General features: G+C 42.1%; 1 protein-coding gene across 1 annotated transcript in view; it reads left to right on the forward strand.

Annotated features, from left to right (window-relative positions):
• GPR26 (G protein-coupled receptor 26) overlaps nt 1-15,412 on the forward strand; it is a 30,218-nt gene extending 14,806 nt beyond the window's left edge. The window contains exons 2-3 of the mRNA XM_063131594.1: nt 5,946-6,059; nt 15,181-15,412. Of these exons, the coding sequence (XP_062987664.1) occupies nt 5,946-6,059; nt 15,181-15,412 (346 nt within the window). The remainder of the gene's footprint in view (nt 1-5,945; nt 6,060-15,180) is intronic.
• The last annotated feature ends 7,623 nt before the right edge of the window (nt 15,413-23,035 follow it).

A 23,035-nucleotide genomic window follows, 5' to 3' on the forward strand; every position in this document is an offset into this window, starting at 1 on the left:
GCTCTCTAGCCAATCTGAGTAGCAGAACACAGATGCTAATTGCCATGATCTTGTAACCTCCTTCTTAAACTAACTCCATTTATCTGAGTTTTCAGTTTGGGCTCCTGCTAACCAAGTGACCCCAGTTGCCACAATCTCTCTGGTGTGTTTTGTTTTGACTATTTTAGCCTTAAAGAAAAAATCTGGGTGCATCTCAAAGGTTCATTTGATTCCTACTATTTCAACAAAAATATAACACCCCAGTAGGTGATTGCATCTTATCCAGCAAACTATATGAACCTTTTCCTCTGATTCTATTTGCGCATCATATACTTGGAGTGTGGCATTCGAGGGGATTTTTAAAAATGATTTTGCATAGGGATTTATTCTGTAATGCCTATAACAATGTAATAGGTTGGCAGTGTGGTGCCCACAGGCACCAATGCGCCCCCAGACACTTTTCTTGGCATCTGCCAAGATGTCCTATCAGTCCCACTCCAAACTCCCCCAATTAGCACATTTTCTGATAGGCAGCTGGGATCAATGTGAAATAAGTTTCTGTTCATGCTGGAAACTGTGGGATCAAAGGAGTCATTCAGGGTGTTCAGGCTCAAATCCTACCTCAGCCTGGTAATCAGTCTTTGGGGCATGTTACTTGCCCTTTGCCATGCCTCCCAAGGCAGGCATTTTATGGCGCTGCCCAGGAGTTTCTCAAATTGCTGACAGTCCCCAAAGGTGGCCTATCCTGGAATTACACTGGCTTACAATTAAATGGAATCACAATACCACTAAGTAAGTGGATCTAACAGGCAATCAGCAGTGCTGGCCCTGCACCACATGGCGTCCCACATCTTTGGCATCCCTCCTCCATTTGTTCAACTTTGAACACCTTATTTGTACTGTATTTGTTGCCCATTTTATGACCTTGATGCACCATTTGCATGCATGATTTATCCCCCCTGTCACACAGGATGAGAAACTTGCACACATGGCTCTGATTACAATCACTCACCATTCCTCTCACGTACATTGTTGGTTGAATGAGCACCAATGCTAACAACTCTCCTCCTCCTCCTCCTCCTCTTCATATGTCAACACAATGCTGGAGATGAAGGCCTCTTTTGCCAACTCTTTTGGACTAGTGTAATGCACTCTACATGGGGCTGCACAATTCAAAGTGCTGGTTATGACCTATAAAGTTCTATATGACTTGGGACCATGCTACCTGAAAGACTGCCTCCTACCATATGAGTCTGCCTAGGTTTTTAGTAGGGTGACCATATGTAAAGGAGGACAGGGCTCCTATATCTTTAACAGTTGCATAGAGAAGGGAATTTCAGCAGATGTCTTTTGTATATGGAGAACCTGGTGAAATTTCCTCTTCATCACAACAGTTAAAGCTGCAGGAGCTATAGTAGAATGACCAGATTTAAAAGAGGGCAGGACACCTGCAGCTTTAACTATTCTATTCAAATTAGTTGCTGAGTGGAATCTGGCCCTGGCAACCATAATTTATAACATAGAAAAATGTGATTTCCACGTTATAAGGGGGAAAAAGCTTTGTTAATTAGACAAATCATGAGCTGTTATATGATCTGTTGCACAGAAACTGACTTGGGAACAGGAAGTGTAACTTATCTCCGCCTCTTCATACAGTGCATGCATCATGCAGCATTATAAATTATGTTAACATTCTTGCGTTACTCAGAGGAGTAAGATTTTGGCCCTGCACACTGCACAGACATAGATTATAATTGTTCACAATCTGCCTGCAAGCTTTCTCAGGATTTACTGAGTTGCAGATGTGAAGGGATCAGCTCACAGGTAGCAAAATCTGTTATAACATCACACCAAGAGGAATGACTAACTTAGGATGTGTGACAGTGTGAGTTTAAAGAGGAGTTCTATTTGACTTTATTGAAATGTCAAAGGCAACTGAACTAAATGGCTCGCTTCTCTCTAGCTACTTTGCTGGTCTATGCATACAGAAATAGCACTGATTTCAGCCTAGTGTTTTATCAGGACATCGGAGCTATTTTAAGATCCTAACAGTTTTTCACATGGCTGAAAACAGCCCAGAATTGGCTCTACTCTTCACCACCTCGGGCCAACTGCATGCCATGTATATCCAATATTTCTGCACCCAATTCATGGGAGTTAAGCATGCCATGCCATTTTCAAGGGTCCCCCCTTTGAGTTCTCCCCTTGTGTGACTCTGCAAAGAGCAGGTATCCCAAAGAAAAGAATCTAGACATTGTGTTATTTCATTTAACAATTATTAACAGATACATTGAGTGAAAGAGTCTCCTTTTTTTTAAGCAATTGAAAAATAAAAATTATTCATTTGGATGACTCACTGTACATAGAATAATAGAATTGTGGAGCTGAAAGGGACCATAAGCATAATCTAGTCCAACCTTCTGCAATGTGCAGGAAAAGTAATTAAACTATCCATGAGAGGTGGCTGTCCACCAGCCTCTTTTTAAAATATGAACAGTGTTATGTACATATTCAGAATGCATTGTGCTCTACTCAGGGTCAATTCTCATCTTACATCAGGCTGGTGCAACTTACAACCCACTAACTTGATCACAGCCCAACAGCTACGTATGACAGCCCAAGGGGAGGCCGTCCAATTAAAATATCAATTAATCTAGATGATGTGAGAAATTATCGTCTTGCTACATCATGCTTCATAATACAAGATAAAGTAAATAAAAATTTTATCTATCTATATAATATTGTGTTAGATCATGCTTATTACTAGAGATCTACCAGACCAATTTTGCTCATTTTTGTTTTTAAAACTGAAGCTTGAGTTTTAAAAAAACCTTGCAGAAAAATTTGAAAGTGTGAAGAAGTTCAAAGCTCCAGCTTTAATAGCCAATTGGTTATGTTCCCATGCTCTGGCCAGGAGTCTGGGGTGGTTGGGGGTCTACAGCTCCCACATAGCCCTGCCCCACTCAGGGAAAAGACACAAAAGTGGGGATGGAAGGCAGGCCTTGGGCTTTGTGAGAAAGTGAAAGAGGCATAATTTTGAGAAAAACACCTCTACTGTCCAACCAGGGAATGTTTTTATTAGGCCACTCCAATCAAAGTGCTTTTGGGAGGGACACTGAAGTAATATGTTGACAATATTTATTTCCCATTGTTCTTTATTAGTTTTCTCTCTTAAGAGAAAGAGTGCTGAAAGAGTTTGTGGTGGAGTGTTGATGGTTAATCAACTCTAACTGTGTAACTTGTTGCTGCTCTTTCTGTGTACGATGTCAACTCTGAACTTGTAACACATTGGCCATGATTACACCAGCTGTTTATTCCAAGATAATATCAAAGTCGTCCCTATTGGGTCACATGACACACGGCTAATCCTGTGGGGATCTCAGGTCCACCCCTCAGTTATTCAGGAATATTGCTGACCCGGCTTGTCACGTTTTTTCGGCTATCTTGCTACAATCCCGATGTTCGTGGCTGGTGTGCCCCCACCCACCCACCCCCGCTGTGAAGCTGTTGCTGTTTGGCACAAGTGCCTGGCTCAGCAAACAGACAACCCATGGTCAGGGGCGAGTCCAGAGGTTTCTGAGATGTGCAGGAGTGGACCACCACCATTTTGGAACCATTTTTGGTTGGTTATTGGCATGCTGTGGTGCTGATCGTCTGTGTGTGTTTAAAAACAAACATATCTCTGGGCAGCTTCGCATAATCACTAGACCTCCTATCCACCCCATGCGTAGCTGTGATTTTGCATTCCTGTGCATCCCTCCCGATACATAAAAAAAATATCCCCATAGTCGCATCATCTATGTATCTCCACCCACTTCTCCTGATCCACATGTGGAAGTGCCATCAGGGAACACATGTGCTCCCACAATGGCTCTCCTTTACTTGCTGGAAACTTCCCTCACGTGTGCCTGTGACCGACGATCACGGAAACAGGGAAACTCACATCCACCCCTCCTCCCTTGCGAAAGGGCTGTAGGTTTAGATGAGGCCACTGATGCTCCAGCATGGCGCCTCTGCACTAAGATGAGGACTGCCTGGCATGGGTGTTTCAGTTTGCTTCTACCTGTCTCTGTATCAGGGCAATACCTTAACTCTAAACATGGAGGCTCGTCCCTGATCCAGAGACTGTGCTAGGGTGGCCGCTTATGAATTGCCAAAAAAGAGAAAATGCACCACCAAAGAAAGTGGACAGAATAGGACACTGATTTGCAAAGAAATGCCCACCCACTTACCTTTCTGCCTGAATCTCTGATCAGGCAACAGTCCTTGCTGCTGGCAAAGCTGCATGCCTTTCTCTGCCTGTCCTACTACTTATGCCAGAATTGGGAAGGTGTAGCTAATGTGGTGTTTCTTGCTTCAAAAATGCTGGATGTTCAAGTGCTCCATCTCTGTCCAATCAGCTTTGCACTTCCTTTCAGTTACCTCTATCCGGATTCCTCTCAATTGATACTTCCAACTGCCAACATTCTATTTTGATTACTTCATTTCATCTTGTCAGCTTGAAATGCCTCCTCTTGGCTTCACACTGTATTGTGTGGAATACACACATGCTCATTTTACTGTAGAACTACTGTAGGTATTTCCCATGGTAGTTGGCTACTTTAGCCACAGCCCAATGCCAACTTGGAATCAATGGGCTTAACTGCACACTGGATTGTAGCATTGGGGAGGAGTGTTGTGATTTGTGTGTGTGTGTGTGTGTGTGCTATTGTTGTTTTTTATCTGCAAGGTGTGCAGTTTCCTGAACTATGACTCCAAAACCTTAATAAGAGTAATCCAACCTGCCACACTGAGAAATTCTGCAGGTGGACGAACCACCATTTTGAAAGCCCTACTGGGCTCATCCCAGCGGGATGGAAAAGCAGCGTTTTTGTTTACCCCCACTACCTGGCTGGGTTTTTGTTTGTTTGTTTAATGTATGAATTTCCTTCCATTGGCATCAATGAGAGAACATCAATTTACAGCAGCTCTAGGGCTGACGTGGATTTGCTGCTGGTTTGGGAAGGTGTCTGAAAACAAGTGGACTCCTGACACACCTTCCAACTCATCTCCCTTAACTCCTCTCCAATGCTTGAGTTATGATGTTGGACTAAAACCAGCCACAGAGGTTTCCACAGCAGATGTCCGACCACCCCTCCAAGGGCAACCCTTTCTCTCTGGCACTCGGGATGGGACAGCAAGGGATGCTCAAATTCACTGTGGTTCTCCGAGCTCTGCTTCATAGCTATCTCATCTCACTCCCATTCTCATTTGCAACCTGGTTTTCCTTTTCGTTCGAATGGGGAAAGTGCGCATGTCACCCTCCCTTGATTAAAGTGTGAAGACGTGTATTATTTTTAACATGCATTTTAAAATGTGCATTTTTCAAAATACACATTTTCCGAACCCAATCACATATTTGGGAATTTGTGAACATTTCCCTGGGGGAAAAAAACATTTGTGTTCATGTTGGGATTGCGAGTGGTGCAAGTTTGGATGATTTATGGACAGAAATGACATTCTCATGCATCCCTACGATTCCCTACAGAGGAGTAGCTCTGATATAGCCTCTGACCCTTGAGATGTCTCCTAGGGACTAGAATTTCATCCTAATAAACGTACCGAGTGTCTCAGCAAATAACAACATGTCCACTCAGAATCTGGCAGATTGGTATAGATTTGAGATGCATTTTCCATCTTTATCCTACCCACCCACTCTGTATAATATTAACAGGGCAGAGTGGTAGAACATATGTTGACTTCCACTTGCCTGCTGTGACTACAATTTGACCCAATTTTCTTCAAAGGAAACATTTTCTTGACATAGCTTTTTCTCAAGGGGCCATGCTACATTGCGACCTAGTAGCAAGACTCTACATGACTGAAATGCCTCTTAGGAAAACACATAATGGACTGGATAAGTAAATGTGATGAAATGCTATTTGAAATTATAATTCACTTTCTTGTTTATGTCAAATGCTACACAGTGTAAGAGAGAGATGTCTAGAGGAACAGAAGAGGCGGAGACAGCGAGCCACCAAGAAGATCAGTACATTTATTGGCACTTTTATACTTTGTTTTGCACCGTACGTAATCACAAGGTAAGTTTTCAGCTAGCCACTTCAATTCCTTCTAAACAAAGTGACAGTAGGGAACCCACATCCGGAGATTATTAAATGTCTGGTAGGCAAAATGGTTTTAAACATTCTTCAGTGTACTGACAAATGTTGCTATCACAGCTGCTCATATTTAATGGTCCCACCTTAGCAAAACATTTTGTTAATGAATTGGTTCAAACCTGTACCCCATTGGGACAATCTTTGGTGAGAAGAGAATGCAGTTAGATTCACATCCAAGGCCAAATAGAATTCAGATTGCTGATTTTGGGCTTCAGTAGCTATGCTGTGTGATGCATAACTCAGGCTCTGGGATAAATGTTGCCTACTTTAAATTAATGCAAACAGATGTTCTAAGCTTATGGTAAGTAACTGAGTGAAGACGCTGTCACCATGTTTTGCACCATGGCTGGTTTGCAGTACATTCTTTAGCAGCACCTATATTATATCGTAGATGATAAAAAAGCAATCCTTAAAAACGCACGGACTTTTGGCAATTTAGTCTTCAATATATCTTTTCCTGAATCTAACCTCTTCTCTCATGCTCCCTTTGCACCACCACAAACATTTAGAAGCCACTGTAAGAGAAAATATGAAGTGGCCACCAAATTCTGGTGATCATTTGCATCAGTCTTACGAAAAAAGTTCTCAGTCATCAATATCACAGTTTTTCCATCTTAGAGCTACAGGATGAAACACATGGTTTATAACTCACCAATGATTAATAAATGCCAAAAGATGCACTAAAATGTTCATTTGGAATGAGAATGGTAAAACAACAACAACCCATAGTTCAAATGGATATCATGAGCTTATTTATTGAATAATAATGAGCAGTTTGCATCCAGGATCAGAGAGGTTCACAAAAATCCATGCTCTGTTCCTATGATCAGTTGCTGGGAAGAAGCAAAAAGAGAGTGAAAAGGTGCATTCAAAAAACATCACTCAGAACTGTTTGAGTGGAAATGAATTATTGAAATGTTGATTGCTGTGCTTCAGAAACAGCATAAGAGGGAGCAATCTAAAAGGTTATGTTAGCTTCTCTGAACATTGGGAAAGTGTAGATTTATTTTTAACAAAGCTGTTCATGGAAAAAATGAGAAGATCTTGGCACACATGAAACTTTGAGTGGCGTTAATAGTAACGTTAGTACCCTGATGTTGATAATAGATGGCTTAAGACAAGACTGTAGGATGCTTACCACTCACCTCTGTCTTTCCCTACATATTTTTTGTCTGTACTTAGAAATGCTTATAAAAGACATGTAAGGGACATCAAGCACTTGTGGAGGGACTGTAGCTCAGTCATAGAGCAGAACCTTTGCAAGCAAAAGATTTCAAGTTCAGGCATCTACAGATTGCAGTTGGGGGCAGGGGGTCGCCTGCTTGAAAGTACTGCCAATCTATGTAGACAATACTCAGCTGGAGAGGCAGATGGATATGTTCACATCCAAGGCCCTGATTCTAGGGTGAGGGTGAAGCATCTGCTTAACTGCCCCCATTGTAACCAATGTCTAATATGTGCTGTTTTGCCAGTCTACTTGTTGTTCCATTATGAAAATGTTTAGGACCTTTTGGCCAATTAATTGTAGGGGCTCATCAGAGGAGCATTTATAGAATGATCATTCTTCAAAGAACCATAGAATAGTAGAGTTGGAAGGGGCCTATAAAGCTCCTTCATGTGATTCATTGCAATAGCACAATTCATGGAGATAGAATCATAGAATAATAGAGTTGGGAGGGGCCTATAAGGCCATCGAGTCCAACCCCCTGCTCAGTGCAGGAATCCACCCTAAAGCATACCTGACAGATGGTTGTCCAGCTGAATCTTGAATGCCTCAAGTGTGGGAGAGCCCACAACCTCCCTAGGTAACTGATTCCATTGTCATACCGCTCTAACAGTCAGGAAGTTTTTCGGGCTCAACCCTAAATTGAGCCCATTATTCTGTGTCCTGCACTCTAGGAGGATCAAGATGAGATCCTGGCCGTCCTCTGTGTGACAACCTTTGTCACTCTTTGGCCACTCACAGGCCTTAGCTAGACTAGGGGTTATCCTGGGCTGATACCCGGGATTGCCCCTGAGCATCCATATTACGCGCAGGGGATCCCGGGCTCAGGCAGGGATGAACCCTCCCTTGTCCCGGGATAACGGGCACCACTTGTAGCCCAATATTTCCCACGGTCTCAGGCTGATCCCGAGAACAAGAGCGTGTAGCCCGTTCCACCGCTTTCCCCAGCTACCGCAATTACTCGCGAGTAGCTGGGGAAAGCGGCAGACGGGGTGCAGCGCTGCAGATTCTGAACTAAGTGCAAGGTGCAACCCTGTGCATCACAGTAAATAATTGTGAGGTTACCAGTGCATGGATCAGTGGCTAGGCGGTATAGGATCTGGGGAGGGGGTCCTCAAGAATACAGAATACAGACCAATGGTGAGCAATGAGCGGTTCTACATTTTCTTTTTTTTAATTGTTTCTACTAGCCTTCATGGTTGCCAGAAAAAACTATGCTGATCAGATGAGTGTTTTACAGAATGCTCATTACTGGCCACTCATGGTTTTTCATGGGTCCTTTTGATGACACCATCCACCTCCCGTGCATCTTTCACCCGTTCTGTTCACTTTCCTGTCACAAAGAAAGAGCCGGGAAATCCGACTTTTTCAGCTGTAGTGAAATGTACCACCATTTCCTCCAGAGTGCTGGAGAAGCAGCGGGATAAAAATGCCCACTGAATGGGACATATAGGCCTTTGCTAGACCTACCTGGTAATGCGTGTGGGAGGAGGGGCGAGCCCGCAGTGCAGCTACCGCGGGCTGTTGTTCCAATCCAGACGTCAGGTGCGACGAGCTAAAGGAAAGCCCCGTCGCGTCCACCATTTTTTTTCAATTAAAGGGCCAGATGCGCACGAATGCACGTGCGCTTAGGTAAGTTTTTTTTTAATCTCCCCAATCTCCCCCCTGCCCCGATCTCACCCCACACTGATCTCTCCCCAAGGCTGCAAGCGTGTGGCCTGTTCCGCAGCTTCTCCTGGCTTCAGTGATTACTCACGAGGAGCTGGAAGAAGCCACGCACAGGGTGCAGCACTCTCCACCCTGCCCATCGGGAGATCGGGGCAGGGTGGGGGGAGAAGCCAATTTTTTAAAAAAACACACACCTCACCCTTGCTGCTTCAGCGTTTGTGCGCAGCGGCCCCTTTAAACCAAAAAGAAAATGTCGGTTGTGACGGGGCTTTCCTTCCCCTTGTCACGCATGACGTGTAGATTAGAGCGACAGCCCACGATACTTGCATCGTGGGCTCGCCCCTCCTCACGCCTGGATTTTGAGGTAGGTCTAGCGAGGGCCACAGTCTTTCACAGGTCCTTTTGATGACGACGCCCACCTCCCGCGCATCTCTTGCTCCTGCTCTTTTTTCCATCATGAAATAAGACAGAGAAAATCTGGGTTTGGTTGCCATAGCGAAACTTGCTGCCACTTCCTGTTGTGTGCAGGAGAGAGGCAGTGTGATAAATAATGCACATTGAATGGGGCATGTAGTCATTGCTTGTGTGAAGAAAGGGGAAGCTGCTCATCCCTATTGTGGGACAGAAGCATGAGGCAAAGCGACAGGAGGGAAACATAATCCCCACCCCCACCCCATCTGATGACACTCTGTAACAGTAAAAATCTCTATGCCATTTTAAATATGTTCAGCTTTACTAGATGATAGCCACAAATTTAAAATGACATATTGCTTACTAACTACTGGTTTTATAAACAAGTTGGCATACTTGAGTGTGTTTTGGCATTGCACTGTTATTACTTTGCGGGGCACCATTGTTTTTACTGCCTGATTTATGTACCCACGGTTTACGGTCTGAGCATTTTGATTTTATCATTACTTGGTGTTCCATTTTATGTTTTGTTATGGCCCATGGCTGAAACAAATAAACTGAACATACTGGTTTTTAAATGTGTTTTGGTTACAAGAATTAAGATTGATCACAGTGGACTCAAAGCACTCCTAGCTAGAGAGACTAAATGCCGGCTTGTGAGAACATGCTACTGGGTGTTGGCCCTGTCTGACATAGCAGCAATGTAGAAGCATTGTGGGGACAGGAGCATCAGAAAAGAGGCGTTGAGGTGGCAGAGCAAAGGTAGCCAAAATATTTCACAACATATAAATATTCTTGCTTTGAAAGCTGCAGGGTAACTGGCACATTTCTGCTTCTGTCTAACCTTCTTGCTAACAGATGTTCCAGATGCAGTGAGTTTTTTACATAGGGGAGTATTCAACCATGTTGTAGCTACACCTGCAGTATGACATCTCAGGAGGGCTGCAGCACATTGGGGTTACAAATATATCATTTGTCTTTTAGAATATCAGGTTAAACTCAGCTGGAATTAATCTACAACAATCATCTGCCATGTGGTATACACAGAATTACTAGAAAAAGCCTAAAGTTTGATATTTTAACCTTTAGAGGTCCAAGGTTTACCTGTTAAAACTACCTAAGGTTTACTTTATAGCAGAGTCCAGCAAAGCAAATCCTGCATAGGAAAGAACTTTGTAATGTAAGCATTCTATTGTCCATTCATTTCCAGTCATCATTGGACTGGAATGGGAAGATTTCTGGCGGGAGCCAGGAAGATAGTAATGCTGTCAGTTCAAGCTTACCATTACCAGGGAGCTGTCCCAGGATTTGAGATTATTTAGTGGAAATTGTTTGTTTGAGTGCTGTCATTTTTCATGTATTTAGATCTGCTGAATCTAAATCTGTTTGTATATGAGCAATACATATTGACAGCCAGAATGGATGATACCAACAACGAAACAACAGCGACACTATTTAACCAATTTTAATTAAAAAAAAATTGAGGGCAATTTTGAGAGCAAGCTAACATTTATACACAAGGTTTCTAGAAGCTTAAGTTGAAAAATTAAAAAGATCGATGCAAACAAATGAAAACTACACACCCGAATTGCACATCCTACATACACCTAATTAATTGCATTAGGTTGCAAATTTATAAATAATATTCAGTGCTATAAATATACATACACAGAATTTAAAAATAAAATCAGTTTCAATTGGTATGAATTATGCTTTTCCCCTATCTTGTAATACCTTGGTCTCTTCTCTGACTTCTGCTCATTTTCTGTCTGGGATAGCATTAAAAGACTTCTGAGAAAAATCACAAAAGGACCTGCATGAATTTAAATACCTCATAATGGATATCTTATGCATAAGAGTGGCACTCATTGTATGTGACAGAAAATCCCATCTTGAATCTGACAGTTTGACAGAAAGTAATTATGAGGAAGTGGAACTAATTGTTCACTTCAGATCAATAGTGTACCTTTACCTTCAAATCCTGCCCTTGGGTAGCAGTGTCCATAAATAATCTTGGTTCATGTGTCCATTCCAATTTACTTCTGCACTATCAATAGTTGTGTGTCAGAGGGCTGTTGCTCACATAGGGCATGATCCTTCTCCACACAGGTAAACCACAGGATTAGGATCCCATGGTGCTCAATAGCCCTCCTCCTTCAGTTTACACACTCAGGCAATGCATCAGAAAAGTCAAGGGACTGGGAGATTTATACAGGCAAGGACAGCACCAAGGGTTTGTCACTCTATGGGACAGTGTTCCAAATTTTCCTTTAGAGGAAAGGGTGTATACGCGCGTGCACACACACACACACACTTCTGACATTCAGATTCTAAACCATAGAGAGGAGATGGATACAGTCTCTGGCCTCACACCTCCACCTTGAAGCTTGCCATGTTGATAGGAAAAGACAGCAATGAAAAGGGAACTGTACAGCTCAATTTGTTTGCAGTCTTTCATGCAATCAGTGCACTGCACAGAGTTCCCAACTGCCTGAAGAACTGTCACTGCGGTTATGTTTTCACTGGAGAAATGTTTCCCATCAACACAGGGAAGTCGGGGGTGGAGGGGTGGGCCAGAGATAACGCTATGGGAATAGTCATCCTTGGGGCTTTTTTCCAGAAAGGGCTCATGGGGAAATTCTAAATGCCTTTTTCCAACTCATGCAGTCAGTCCTGAAAAATCTACACAGATTACCAGTCCCAATGTACTATTTCTGAAATTCACCACTTCCCATACAGGCGTGCCTTTTGGAGACAAACAATTTTCTTTTAGGCAAGTTTCTTTTATTGTCATTTTCATTAGATATTGTTACCTTTTATATTATTTCCATGGATGGAAGTGACCTTGGGATGTGTGTGTGTAAAACACAGGAGCAGCCTATTTTAAATAAATAATCAATAAAAGTTCTCCTTCATGTGATTCATGGAGATAGAATCATAGAATAATAGAGTTGGAAGGGGCCTATAAGGCCATCGAGTCCAACCCTGCGATCAGTGTAGGAATCCACCCTAAAGCATACCTGACAGATGATTGTCCAGCTGACTCTTGAATGCCTCAAGTGTGGGAAAGCCCACAACCTCCCTAGGTAATTGGTTCCATTGTCATACTGCTCTAACAGTCAGGAAGTTTTTCCTGATGTCCAGCCAGAATCTGGCAACCTGTAATTTGAGCCCATTATTCTGTGTCCTGCACTCTGGGAGGATCGAGAAGAGATCCTGGCCCTCCCCTGTGTGACAAGCTTTTAAGTATTTGAAGAGTGCTATCATGTCTCCCCTCAATCTTCTCTTCTCCAGGCTAAACATGCCCAGTTCTTTCAGTCTCTCCTCATAGGGCTTTATTTCCAGACCCCTGATCATCCTGGTTGCCCTCCTCTGAACACACTCCAGCTTGTCTGCATCCTTCTTGAAGTGTTTGTGCCCAGAACTGGACACAATGCTCAAGATGAGGCCTAACCAGGACTGAATAGAGAGGAAGCAGTACCTCACGCAATTTGGAAGCTATACTTCTATTAATGCAGCCCAATAGCATTTGCCTTTTTTGCAGCCACATCACACTGTTGGCTCAAATTGATCTACAACAATTCCAAGATCCTTCTCATTTGTAGTACTGCTGAGCCAAGTATCCCCCATCGTGTAACTGTGCATTTGGTTTCTATTTCCTAGATGTAGAACTTGGCATTTATCCCTATTAAATTTCATTCTGTTGTTTTCAGCCCAGCACTCCAGCCTGTCAAGATCACTTTGAAGTTTGTTTCTGGCTTTCAGGGTATTAGCTATCCCACCCAATTTTGGGTCATCTGCAAATTTGATAAGCGATTCCTGCACCTCCTCATCCAAATCATTAATAAAAATGTTGAAGAGCACTGTGCCCAGGACTGAGCCCATCTAGCCCACTTTTAGTCAATTTGTTAATCAGAATATCATGGGGCACTTTGTCAAAAGCTTTGCTGAAGTCAAGATATATGATGTCCACAGCTTTCCCACAGTCCACAAGGGAGGTTACCCGATCAAAAAATGAGATCAAATTAGTCTGGCAGGATTTGTTCCTAATAAATCCATGTTGGCTTCTAGGAATCACTGCATTGTTTTCAAGGTGCTTACAGATTGACTTCTTTATAATCTGCTCCAAAATTTTCCCAGGGATGGGTGTCAGACTGACTGGTCTATAGTTCCCAGGTTCCTCCTTTTTGCCCTTTTTGAAGATAGGTACAACGTTAGCCCTCCTCCAGTCATCTGGTACCTCACCCATTTTCCATGATTTTGCAAAGATAATAGACAGTGGCAAAAACTATTTCTCTGGTAGTAGTGGCCAGAAACATGAGAGGTGCAGTTTTCAAAATGACCACAAGTATTTCTTTTTAAAAGGCCAGTATCTGAGTATGTGATGATATGGAAACAACAAACTGCACTATTTGTTTGTATGTGCTGGTGATATTAGTATCAGAGCTGGTGTCAACCGTAATTGGGTACCTGCAAAGGGCCCACACACCAGTAGGGGTCCACTGACAACGGCCTTTTAGGCCCTGCTACAGCTGCCTTTTTCCCCAGGATCATCCCTGGATTGTCCTTGTGCATCCAGATGACGGACAGGGGATCCTGGGAGCAGCCAGGGACAATCCTTCCATTTTCACAGGATAACAAGACCTCTGTTATCCTGGTTTAACCCACAGTCCTGAGACAATACTGAGGACCGGGGGCAGTGTGGGCGCTCGTCCTGGCTTCCTCCCTCCTTCGCATGAGTAGTGGGCTTTTATATTGTATTTTATACTATGGTTTTATACTGTTGTTTTATACTTTGAATGTTTTTAATTTTTGTGAACCGCCCAGAGAGCTCTGGCTATTGGGCGGTATAGAAATGTAATAAATAAATAAATAAGTAAATAAATAAAATAGTGGGGGTCAGCAAAGGGAAGGAGCTGGGCCAAGGGGAGTCCTGGGACATTGAGGATGGGGGTTGGAATTGGGATTGGGGCTTTTTTGTTACTTACTTACTTTTTCACTGGAGCGCAAGTGCGCACCAGCACCTGTTTTTTAAAAAAACAAATGGTGGGCACAATGGGCACGACGTCCCTCTTCCCTTCCGGGACATGACACTTCCGTTTAGGCACCCAGGGACAATCCCGGAAGCAGGTAAGTCCAGGATCGTCCCCCTCCCTCCCCAAAGGCCCTTAGGTGTAGAAAGGGCCTTAGAGTTGTTGTTCCTCTTCTTCACCCTTGCAACCTGCTTATTCACCTGCCTTTCACTCTGACCCAGACAGTTGTGGTGGTGAGGAGGAACAGCAGAAGCCACTGCTGAATTTCTCACTGGCTTTCAGCTGTCAAGCAAGTAAGTGGAAGCAATAACAATAAAGATAACATGAGCAATAATACCTTGTGACAATGTCAACAAGCAGGTAGACCTTCTGAAGGAGGAGGCCCACTGAGGGCATTTTGCCCAAGGGCCCTCCAAAACCTGAACCAAGCACCAATTAGTATTCAGATATAAAACTAGTTTTGGTGGGGAGAGAGTTTGCTTCTGTATATTTGTAGCCAAGCTCGCTAAATGGAATTTCTTTGTCCGGAGGCAATATAGCTTCAGTACAGATGTTGGGTACAAGAAACAACAGTGAGCTATTATCTTCCGATCCTTGTATATATCTCAGAGGCTGGTGGCTGGTGGGAATAGAATGCTTGAATGAGGCTCTGAGAATCCCTGATGTGTCTACCTGACAGTAATGTTATCTCCTCTTTCCTTGGCAGACTGGTAGAATTCTCATCCATAGTCCCCATCAACGCACACTGGGGAGTCATTTCCAAGTGTTTGGCTTATAGCAAAGCTGTTTCTGATCCCTTTGTGTACTCTTTGTTGCGACACCAGTACAAGAAGACATGGAAGGACATAATAAACAAGATGCTCAAACGAAGCTCAATAAATTCATCAGCGCTTACGAGTGAATCACAAAGTCGAAACATTTTGCAAGCCAATGAATGAAGAGGCCAGGTCGAACTATTTATTCAATGTAGCCTAACGCGGGTGAACTGAATTTGAGGAACAGCAGCTGGTGCCCTTGGGATCATCAGCTGAGCCTGACACTATTTTGGAAAGCCTTTGGAAAGCCTTTTAAGTCTTCAGAACTTAGGTAACGAATTTCATAGCAAAGTTGGCTGCCTTTTAATCATGATATACAATTGTGTCTACAAAAAAACGCTTCCAAATTCATGAAATGGGTGTATTCGTATCCATAAGGGCAAACTATTTTCTTTATCCAAAGCTGGATGGGTATGGACAATGATAAAAGACTTACATGTCCCCAACACTGCCAAAAAATAAAAACAAATAAAAAATAAATCCCACTGGACAAATCCTTGGATCTTTGTGCCAGTTTTGATGTGTGATAGCAAATTGAGGCTCGATAACATGAGGCCGTGAAAACGATGTGATCAGTTATAGATAATCATACTTGTTCCTGACGTTGCCCCTCTCTGGCCCTACATGCTTACACAGAAACCTGTTAAATCAGAACCATATGTTTCATTCACACACTCCAGGTTTGTGCTGCTTTCTCTATGGGCAAATATGCAGAAAGAAGCTGCTATTGTGCCATGATTCTGTTTACATTTGTTAAGCGATGCCCTTGCCCCTGATAGGCTGAAGAGCAATTGTTTTCACACATCAAATGGCTCACATACAGATGATTTCAAGTATTAAGTGCACTGCTTCAGTGTTTTCAGTCCCCAGACATATACAGGATTTGGTGACCCACCATCTGGCTTAGATAATATACTACAGTGTGCATGTGTGTGTTGGGGAAATAGTTCTAGTCTTTCCATAAGACCCTCCTCAATTGTGTTACAGTACCATACCACCAGAGCAGAAAACTGCATTTCAATTCACCCAGATTGTTTCCACGTTGCAATGATTTTCTGACTGTGAAAATACTTAAAGTACTGTTGCATTAAAGTGTCAGTGTCTAATGTCTGCAGTGCTCTGGCTTGTGTAGGCTGCTGGCAGTCTAGAATGTAATGCTCTTCACAATGCAATAGCGAAGCATTTTTTTTCTTCCTGTCCGATCAAGAAGCCCTGACTGGTTGCTTCAAGTGATGTGTACAGCATTGTTGTACTGGATGCTTTAATCAATGCTCAGAACTGGATAAAAAATGTTCGTGCAGATGCCATAAGGATAGTACTACCTAAATCTAGTCTTTTTTAAAAAATAAATAAATAAATCTTTATCTAAGATTTAAAAAATGGTATTATGGGAGAAAAAAATACATTTAAAAGTAAAAAAAGTACAATCAAATGTATTTTAAAAATTCTTAGAAACATTTTGTTTCCAGTGACCAGAATGTTTTTGTTGTGTATTTTGTTTTTAAAAAAGAAGAAGCAATGTTGGGAATTACTTTGCTAAAAGTTTCTAAAACAACAACAATAATAATAAACAAAAGAACATAATCCAGTCAATTTCCAATCTTCTCCTGCCCCTCCTCTGTGCTCTGCTTTGGATTTGGTAATCCTACTACTGCTGTTCCCCTTTGTTCTGTACACAGATTGCTGTGTGTCCATTAGTGCGCATAAAGGATGACCAGACCTCAAATATTTATTAAAAACATTGCACAAAATTATGAAATAAAAATGCCACACCTAAAAAAAGAGAAAAGCCTCTGTTTCCCTTCTATGCCTTCTCTCACCATTCTGTACAATTTAATTTAAAACTTCTGAATGATGCCCATTCTACAAAACGTTATATGCTGTGCAAGAGGGAATTCCCTTCTCTTTTTCTAAATTTAAGGGTTTGGTTTAGTTTCATTGGGCCCTGTTGAAACAACACACTAATCCATGGTTAGACCACTAAACCTTTTGCAGCAAATGGTTAGGGAGTATGTTTAAACCATGGTTATATAGCCACCATGACAAGGAATGGTTTACATGACACGCTAAGCTATAATATTTAAATCAAAATGCTTAACCACCATGGCTTACAGGGTCTATATCTCCTATTGATTTCTCAAGCATTAATGTATGTAGGACTGTACAGTCAAGTTTCATATATTATTTACCTTCATGAATATGTCTTGAGCTGGAAGGGAGGCTTAGAATTCGAGTTGTGAGCAAATGGCCTTTCAGCTCCATCCATTATTACTGTTTTGGGTAGGGAGGGGAGAAATGGGATGGGGGTAACTAAATTTATCCAGAATGGGGGGAAATTCTCTGCACTTTCATGGTGGTATGGCCCACCATTAGCAGCAATAGAAGCACAGCTTCTTTCTTTTCTAAGAGGTTTTTTTCCTGCTGCAACTGCAAGTTGATAGCAGCAAGAGAAGCAACTGTGTTGGCACAGTGGCCACCATTCTGTATCCTCCATGATGCCTCAAACCTACCATAATTCTGGAGCACTGGAGGAAGGGGGGGTGAATGGCAGCTGCCACCTCCCAAAATAATGGAGAAGATTTGGAGAAAATGCTTCAGAGTGGCCTACTTTTTCCACAGCAGGTGAGAAAAGGACACAGAATTTCCCCCAGAAAAAGTTCTCCTGGGAAATTTCTACTCAGCTCTACTTAGAATCATACAAAGGGAATGTGTGTGATCCACAGTTGTTGTCAAGGAAGATGCTCAGTGTTGTAGGGCCAGTGTAGGATGCTGGCTTTTATTTATTTATTTATTTATTTTATTACATTTATATACTGCCCCATGTCCTTTTGATGTCAGTGGGGTAATGAATCTGCTTTGGGTTTCAGACAGAACCAGTCAGAACTCTAAAGAAGCTTTCCAAGGTACAAAGCTCAAACCCAAAGCAGATTCACTGCTCCACTGGCATCAGAGCCACCAGCCTCAAGGATGCAACACTGGCACTTTTTTTTATTTGTAGAGATGTTGATGTCATCTGCCCCCCCCCCCCAATTCCCATTTCCCTCTTAGCTTAGCTGCAATCCTCATAGTAGCTGGGTTGGGGGAGGAATTTTTCCAGCAAAATACATTGCTCCCTGTTATGAAGCAAAGTATTTTGGTGGACAATTGAATGGACAATTAAGACTCTTTAGCTTTTTAAAAGACCTACTTCTAGCAGATGAAAAATCGTAGATCTGGTTTATTATTTTGGATTGTCACAGTTGCCTACTGTGGCTATGGGGGCATGACTATGGGGACTGTCATGATGCGTGCCTATACTTCAAAATTTACCACTACATCACTGGTAACATTGCATTGCACACATTCTCAGAGAGATAGTGAGAGAGATAGACAGAGATACAGAGAGATGCTGTGCTTCTGTACGTGAAGACAAAACCACAATCTGAACTGATGCAGCTAAATAATTCCCACGCAAATGTAGGCTGTACTTTTCGGCTAAATGCATCAGAAAGCAGCTGAACTCTGATCTGTCTACCATTGTGTCACTCCACAGCACCTGCAAATGCCAATCCCCAAAGAAGCTTTTGCATACATAGATCACCCCATTTATTGACCAAAGATCTGCTTCTCCCTTGGACATGAATGGAGTATCCAGAGAAAACAGATGGGCATTGCAGTGGACAGGGATGCTTTCTTTACATTGGGCCATTTCAAAATGAGATAATCAATGAACTCAGCTCTACGTTGTATTCAGATATTAGCCTGGTATTAGCCTGATCTCTATTTTAATGGAAGGCTATGACTAAGATGGTGATTTCGTTAGGAGTCGTAACTGGATTATTGATTGCATTAGCAATGTAATTCTAGATCAGTAAAGATGTCAATTTTAAATTAGTAAAGATGATAATACTATTGACACCATTTCTTAAAGATTGAGGCTTAGATCCAGTCTTAGTCTTACTCAGAGTAGGCCCACTGAATTCAACTGACTTAACTCCCATTGATATAGTCTGGTTTAAGTATGACTATGGGCTAAAACAGATATTACTTTAAATCTGTGTCTATCTGTTACATATTTTTCATTTTTACTATAGAGTAGGCCCAGGGGCCCTGATCTGGATCAAGACCCTTGCTTAGGGGAGCATATGGGGTCTTGTAAGGTCTGAAACTAGGCCCCCATTCCTACTCTAGAGACAAAAATGAAAAAAGGCGTAGCTGCTAGACAGATTAAAAGTAATATCAGTTTTGGACCACAGTCTGGATTCAACCCCGTGGTCTTTTGCAGAAACCTCTGTACTTAATATAAAGCAAATGCTGGCTTCAGTGCATCATCATTCCATCTCATATAATCCCCCTCACTTTTCTTTTAACTACATTCATCATAATTAGTTATAAATAAATGGTTTTAGATATTTGACCCCAAGGACACCTTCCATTGATTTATGCAAAAGTATTTTAACTGGTCATTTTGACTCTGTATCAGTAGCAATTAATAACACTTCTTTCAAGTCAGCAAAAGCTAGCTTTTATATGAGTCGGTGCACGCCAAACTTTTTTCTTGTTAAATAAGATGTAAAGTGGAAGGGGGGAATCACAAAGACAGCACGTTTTGGCAAATCATTTTTGCTAATACGATTTCCAGGTAATAATCAACCTAAAACATTTCACTTGGAAATCCTATTTGGTTTCAGTAATCTGTCACAGTGTGATCTCTTGAGATACATCCTTATTTAAAAAAATATTTTTTGCCTTGATCCTTGCTGCCAGTGCCAAAGTTGTCAGCTGCCAAGATGACCCTGTTCAAAGGATAACAACATTATCCTTTCTAATGGACGAATACTGCCGCTAGACTTGGTTTGTTATGGCTCTAGGATGTGGTTTATAAACCTTCACATTTAGCATGGTAGAAAGCTTATATGTGAAAAAAGGCACAGAGGTCAGGGGGGAAATGGGGGACTTTGGATCCAAAGTTAAGCCCTTTCAAGGCCCATTGAATTTGATGAAATAATTAAGCATGCACTTTAAAATCTCCCATTGAAATCAACTGCATTTAGAAGTGCTTAACTTTGGTAAGATCATGATAGTGTGGATCTATTGACAATTCTACTCCAAGCAGGATATAACACTATGAAAGTGGTATTAAATCAGTATATGGCATGTGTCATGGGCCCCAACAGTGATCAGTGCACTTCAATACCGCTATAAAGCAGTAGTGTAGATCCTGCCTATGTGTTCCAGAAAGGTAACGTTTTCTTTTGTCTAGTATGTTTGATGAATTGTGCATGCAGAAAAGTCAGCACATGACAACAAAACACTTCCTCTTCTAATCTGGTTTTCAGTCTCATGCCGACTCATTTACTTTGGCAGGGGTCTGCAGATAAAAAGTCAGGATAAGCTTTTGTCAACCAGATGCTCAATACTGAGGGCTCCATCACACCAGCATTATAGCCCGCTGTCAACGTGGGTTGTGTGCAAAGGACTCAGATGACATCGTCCATGGCCTGCCCTGCCCTCATACCACCCCCACCCACCCCTTAGCCCTGTTTTTTGGTGTGGGGAAAGTCTGCTTCTTCCAGTAAATCAAAAGGACAAGCTACCCTGAACACGTATTTTCATCCATTGTTTTCAATCTGATGTCCTGTGGGGGTGTTTTTAAGGGGTGGAGAAGGGCATGCCTTTTCTCTAGCCGGCATTTTCATCTTAAAGGAAATGTGGAAAATGCAACCTCTTTGCCAGCAGTGCCCCCATTTTTAAAGCTAAAGAGATCAAAATTGGCACAGTGATAGCTCTTAAGGAGGGCTTTAGCCATGCCAAGTTTGAATCAGATTGGATCATCCCTTGATTTTAAAGGATTTTTAAAATGGAAATTAAACAAATGCTTACATCTGCTTAAGTTTTAAAGATAAAAGAGATCAAAATTGGTACAGTGAAAGCTCTTAAGGAGAGACTTCAGCATGCCAAATTTTAATCAGACTGGGTCATCCCTTGATTTTTTTAATGATTTTTTAAAATTTCTTCCCTTAAACCCTTTTCCTGGTAGTTCACTAATGCGAAGGATTGATCTTCCATTCCTTTGATCATGCAAAGCTGTGCATCTTCAAGTTCATAAACTACAGATCTGCTGGTTCCCTTACTCAAAAGTAAATCCCATTGATTTCAACTGCATTTACATCCCACTCATACTAATGCATGTTTACAGTACCTTTGATTGAACCCCATTGAATAGAGAGAGACTTACTTCTAAGTAAACACATAAAGAACTGACTTTTAATAGTCAGAAGCTTTCTTTTTTAAGTCTTAAAACAGAAATCTGGAAAGAAGTGCTCTGCAACCCCATGCTTACTTTTGAAGTCTTACTTCTGTTTACTCAGAAGTAAGTCTCTCTCTGTTCAATGGTGTTTACTCAAAGGTAAAGCTCCATCTGATTTTACTATGTTCATGCTCCAAAGCCTCCAGGCAGGGTGAGGGGAACAAGCGTAGCCTAGGTGTCCAACTACCACCAACCAATGAACTGTAGCGGGAGGTACAAAGGAGATCTGGGAGGATGTGCATCTCAATGGAAGAACAGCGATATGCTGGTGCGCATGAGAGGAGAGGTGTAAAGATGAATGAAATGTAAAAGCACAAAGGTGTAAGTTGATCAGGCTTTCACACGCTATGGAAACCAAGGTGAGTAATTCGAGGGTAAACCAGGGCAAACGTGCAGATGTGATGGAGCTTTGAAATGATGGGATTTACATTTGGAGGAGGGTGAGCATGACACCATGCTCTGCAAAGTCCACATGATATTCATTAATGCCTCAGTCCAGAATCCCATATACACTCCACTGCACACTCGAAGCTTTTATATGTATAAACTGTCCCTTTCTTTCCATAGGAGGAAATAGATCCATGGGTGCAAAGAAGTGTCCATTCAAAGCAGTGTCTTCTGCTGAAACAAAAATGGCAGCCCTTGTGCATCGGAACGTTCTGTGTTGCATAAGGAATCACTTGATTTTGGCATAAGTCTTTGTGCCTGTGTGATAGAAACACAGCTGTAAAACTAGTTAGCAAAGCATAAATGCGATGATCAGTCCCATCCTTTCCATGTTTACTGGAAAGCAGGTCCCACTGAGTTCAACAGAGTGTACTCCCAAATAAATGTGCATAGGATTGAAAACATATAAGTAAAGAAAGACATGGGGGGTCAGGAGTGCCGAGGAGTTCACAACTAAACACAGGATTCTAGACATTTTTTAAATAAAAAATTAAGATGAAAGGCCTCTTTATTTCTAAATCAACTGAAATACATACAGTTGGTTTTGTTAGCCTAGAATCCTGGCACAAACTAGTTTTGTCATGCTAGTGCTCAAAGGGAACCGATGCAATCTGTTGTGGGGTGGGAAACTAATATGTCAACATTTTGCTGACAACTTTTTGGAAGATGCTAACAAATAAATATGGTTCCATAGCTCGTTCCCTTGTTGAATGCTGCACGGAAATAACTGCACAGCTACGAGATCAGGGGAGATACAAGGTAATGTGTAGCCCCATTCAGGCATTTGGAAAAAAAAGAATGGATGTGAGATGAGGACGCATGTGGCAGTCCCTGTCGCTCAACTCCAAACGTGGTTACAATGCTCTATGTGATTGAGAACCCTATGCAGTCAGGGTTCCTAATCACACGGAGCACTGAAACCACATTCAATCAAACATGTTTACAGCTTCTCTTCAGATCCTTCCTATCAATAGAGAGAAATCAGATGTGGAGGGGGTGGGACCATTTCT

Source organism: Elgaria multicarinata, chromosome 8 (assembly GCF_023053635.1).
Source record: "Elgaria multicarinata webbii isolate HBS135686 ecotype San Diego chromosome 8, rElgMul1.1.pri, whole genome shotgun sequence".
NCBI classification, from domain to species: Eukaryota; Metazoa; Chordata; class Lepidosauria; order Squamata; family Anguidae; genus Elgaria; species Elgaria multicarinata.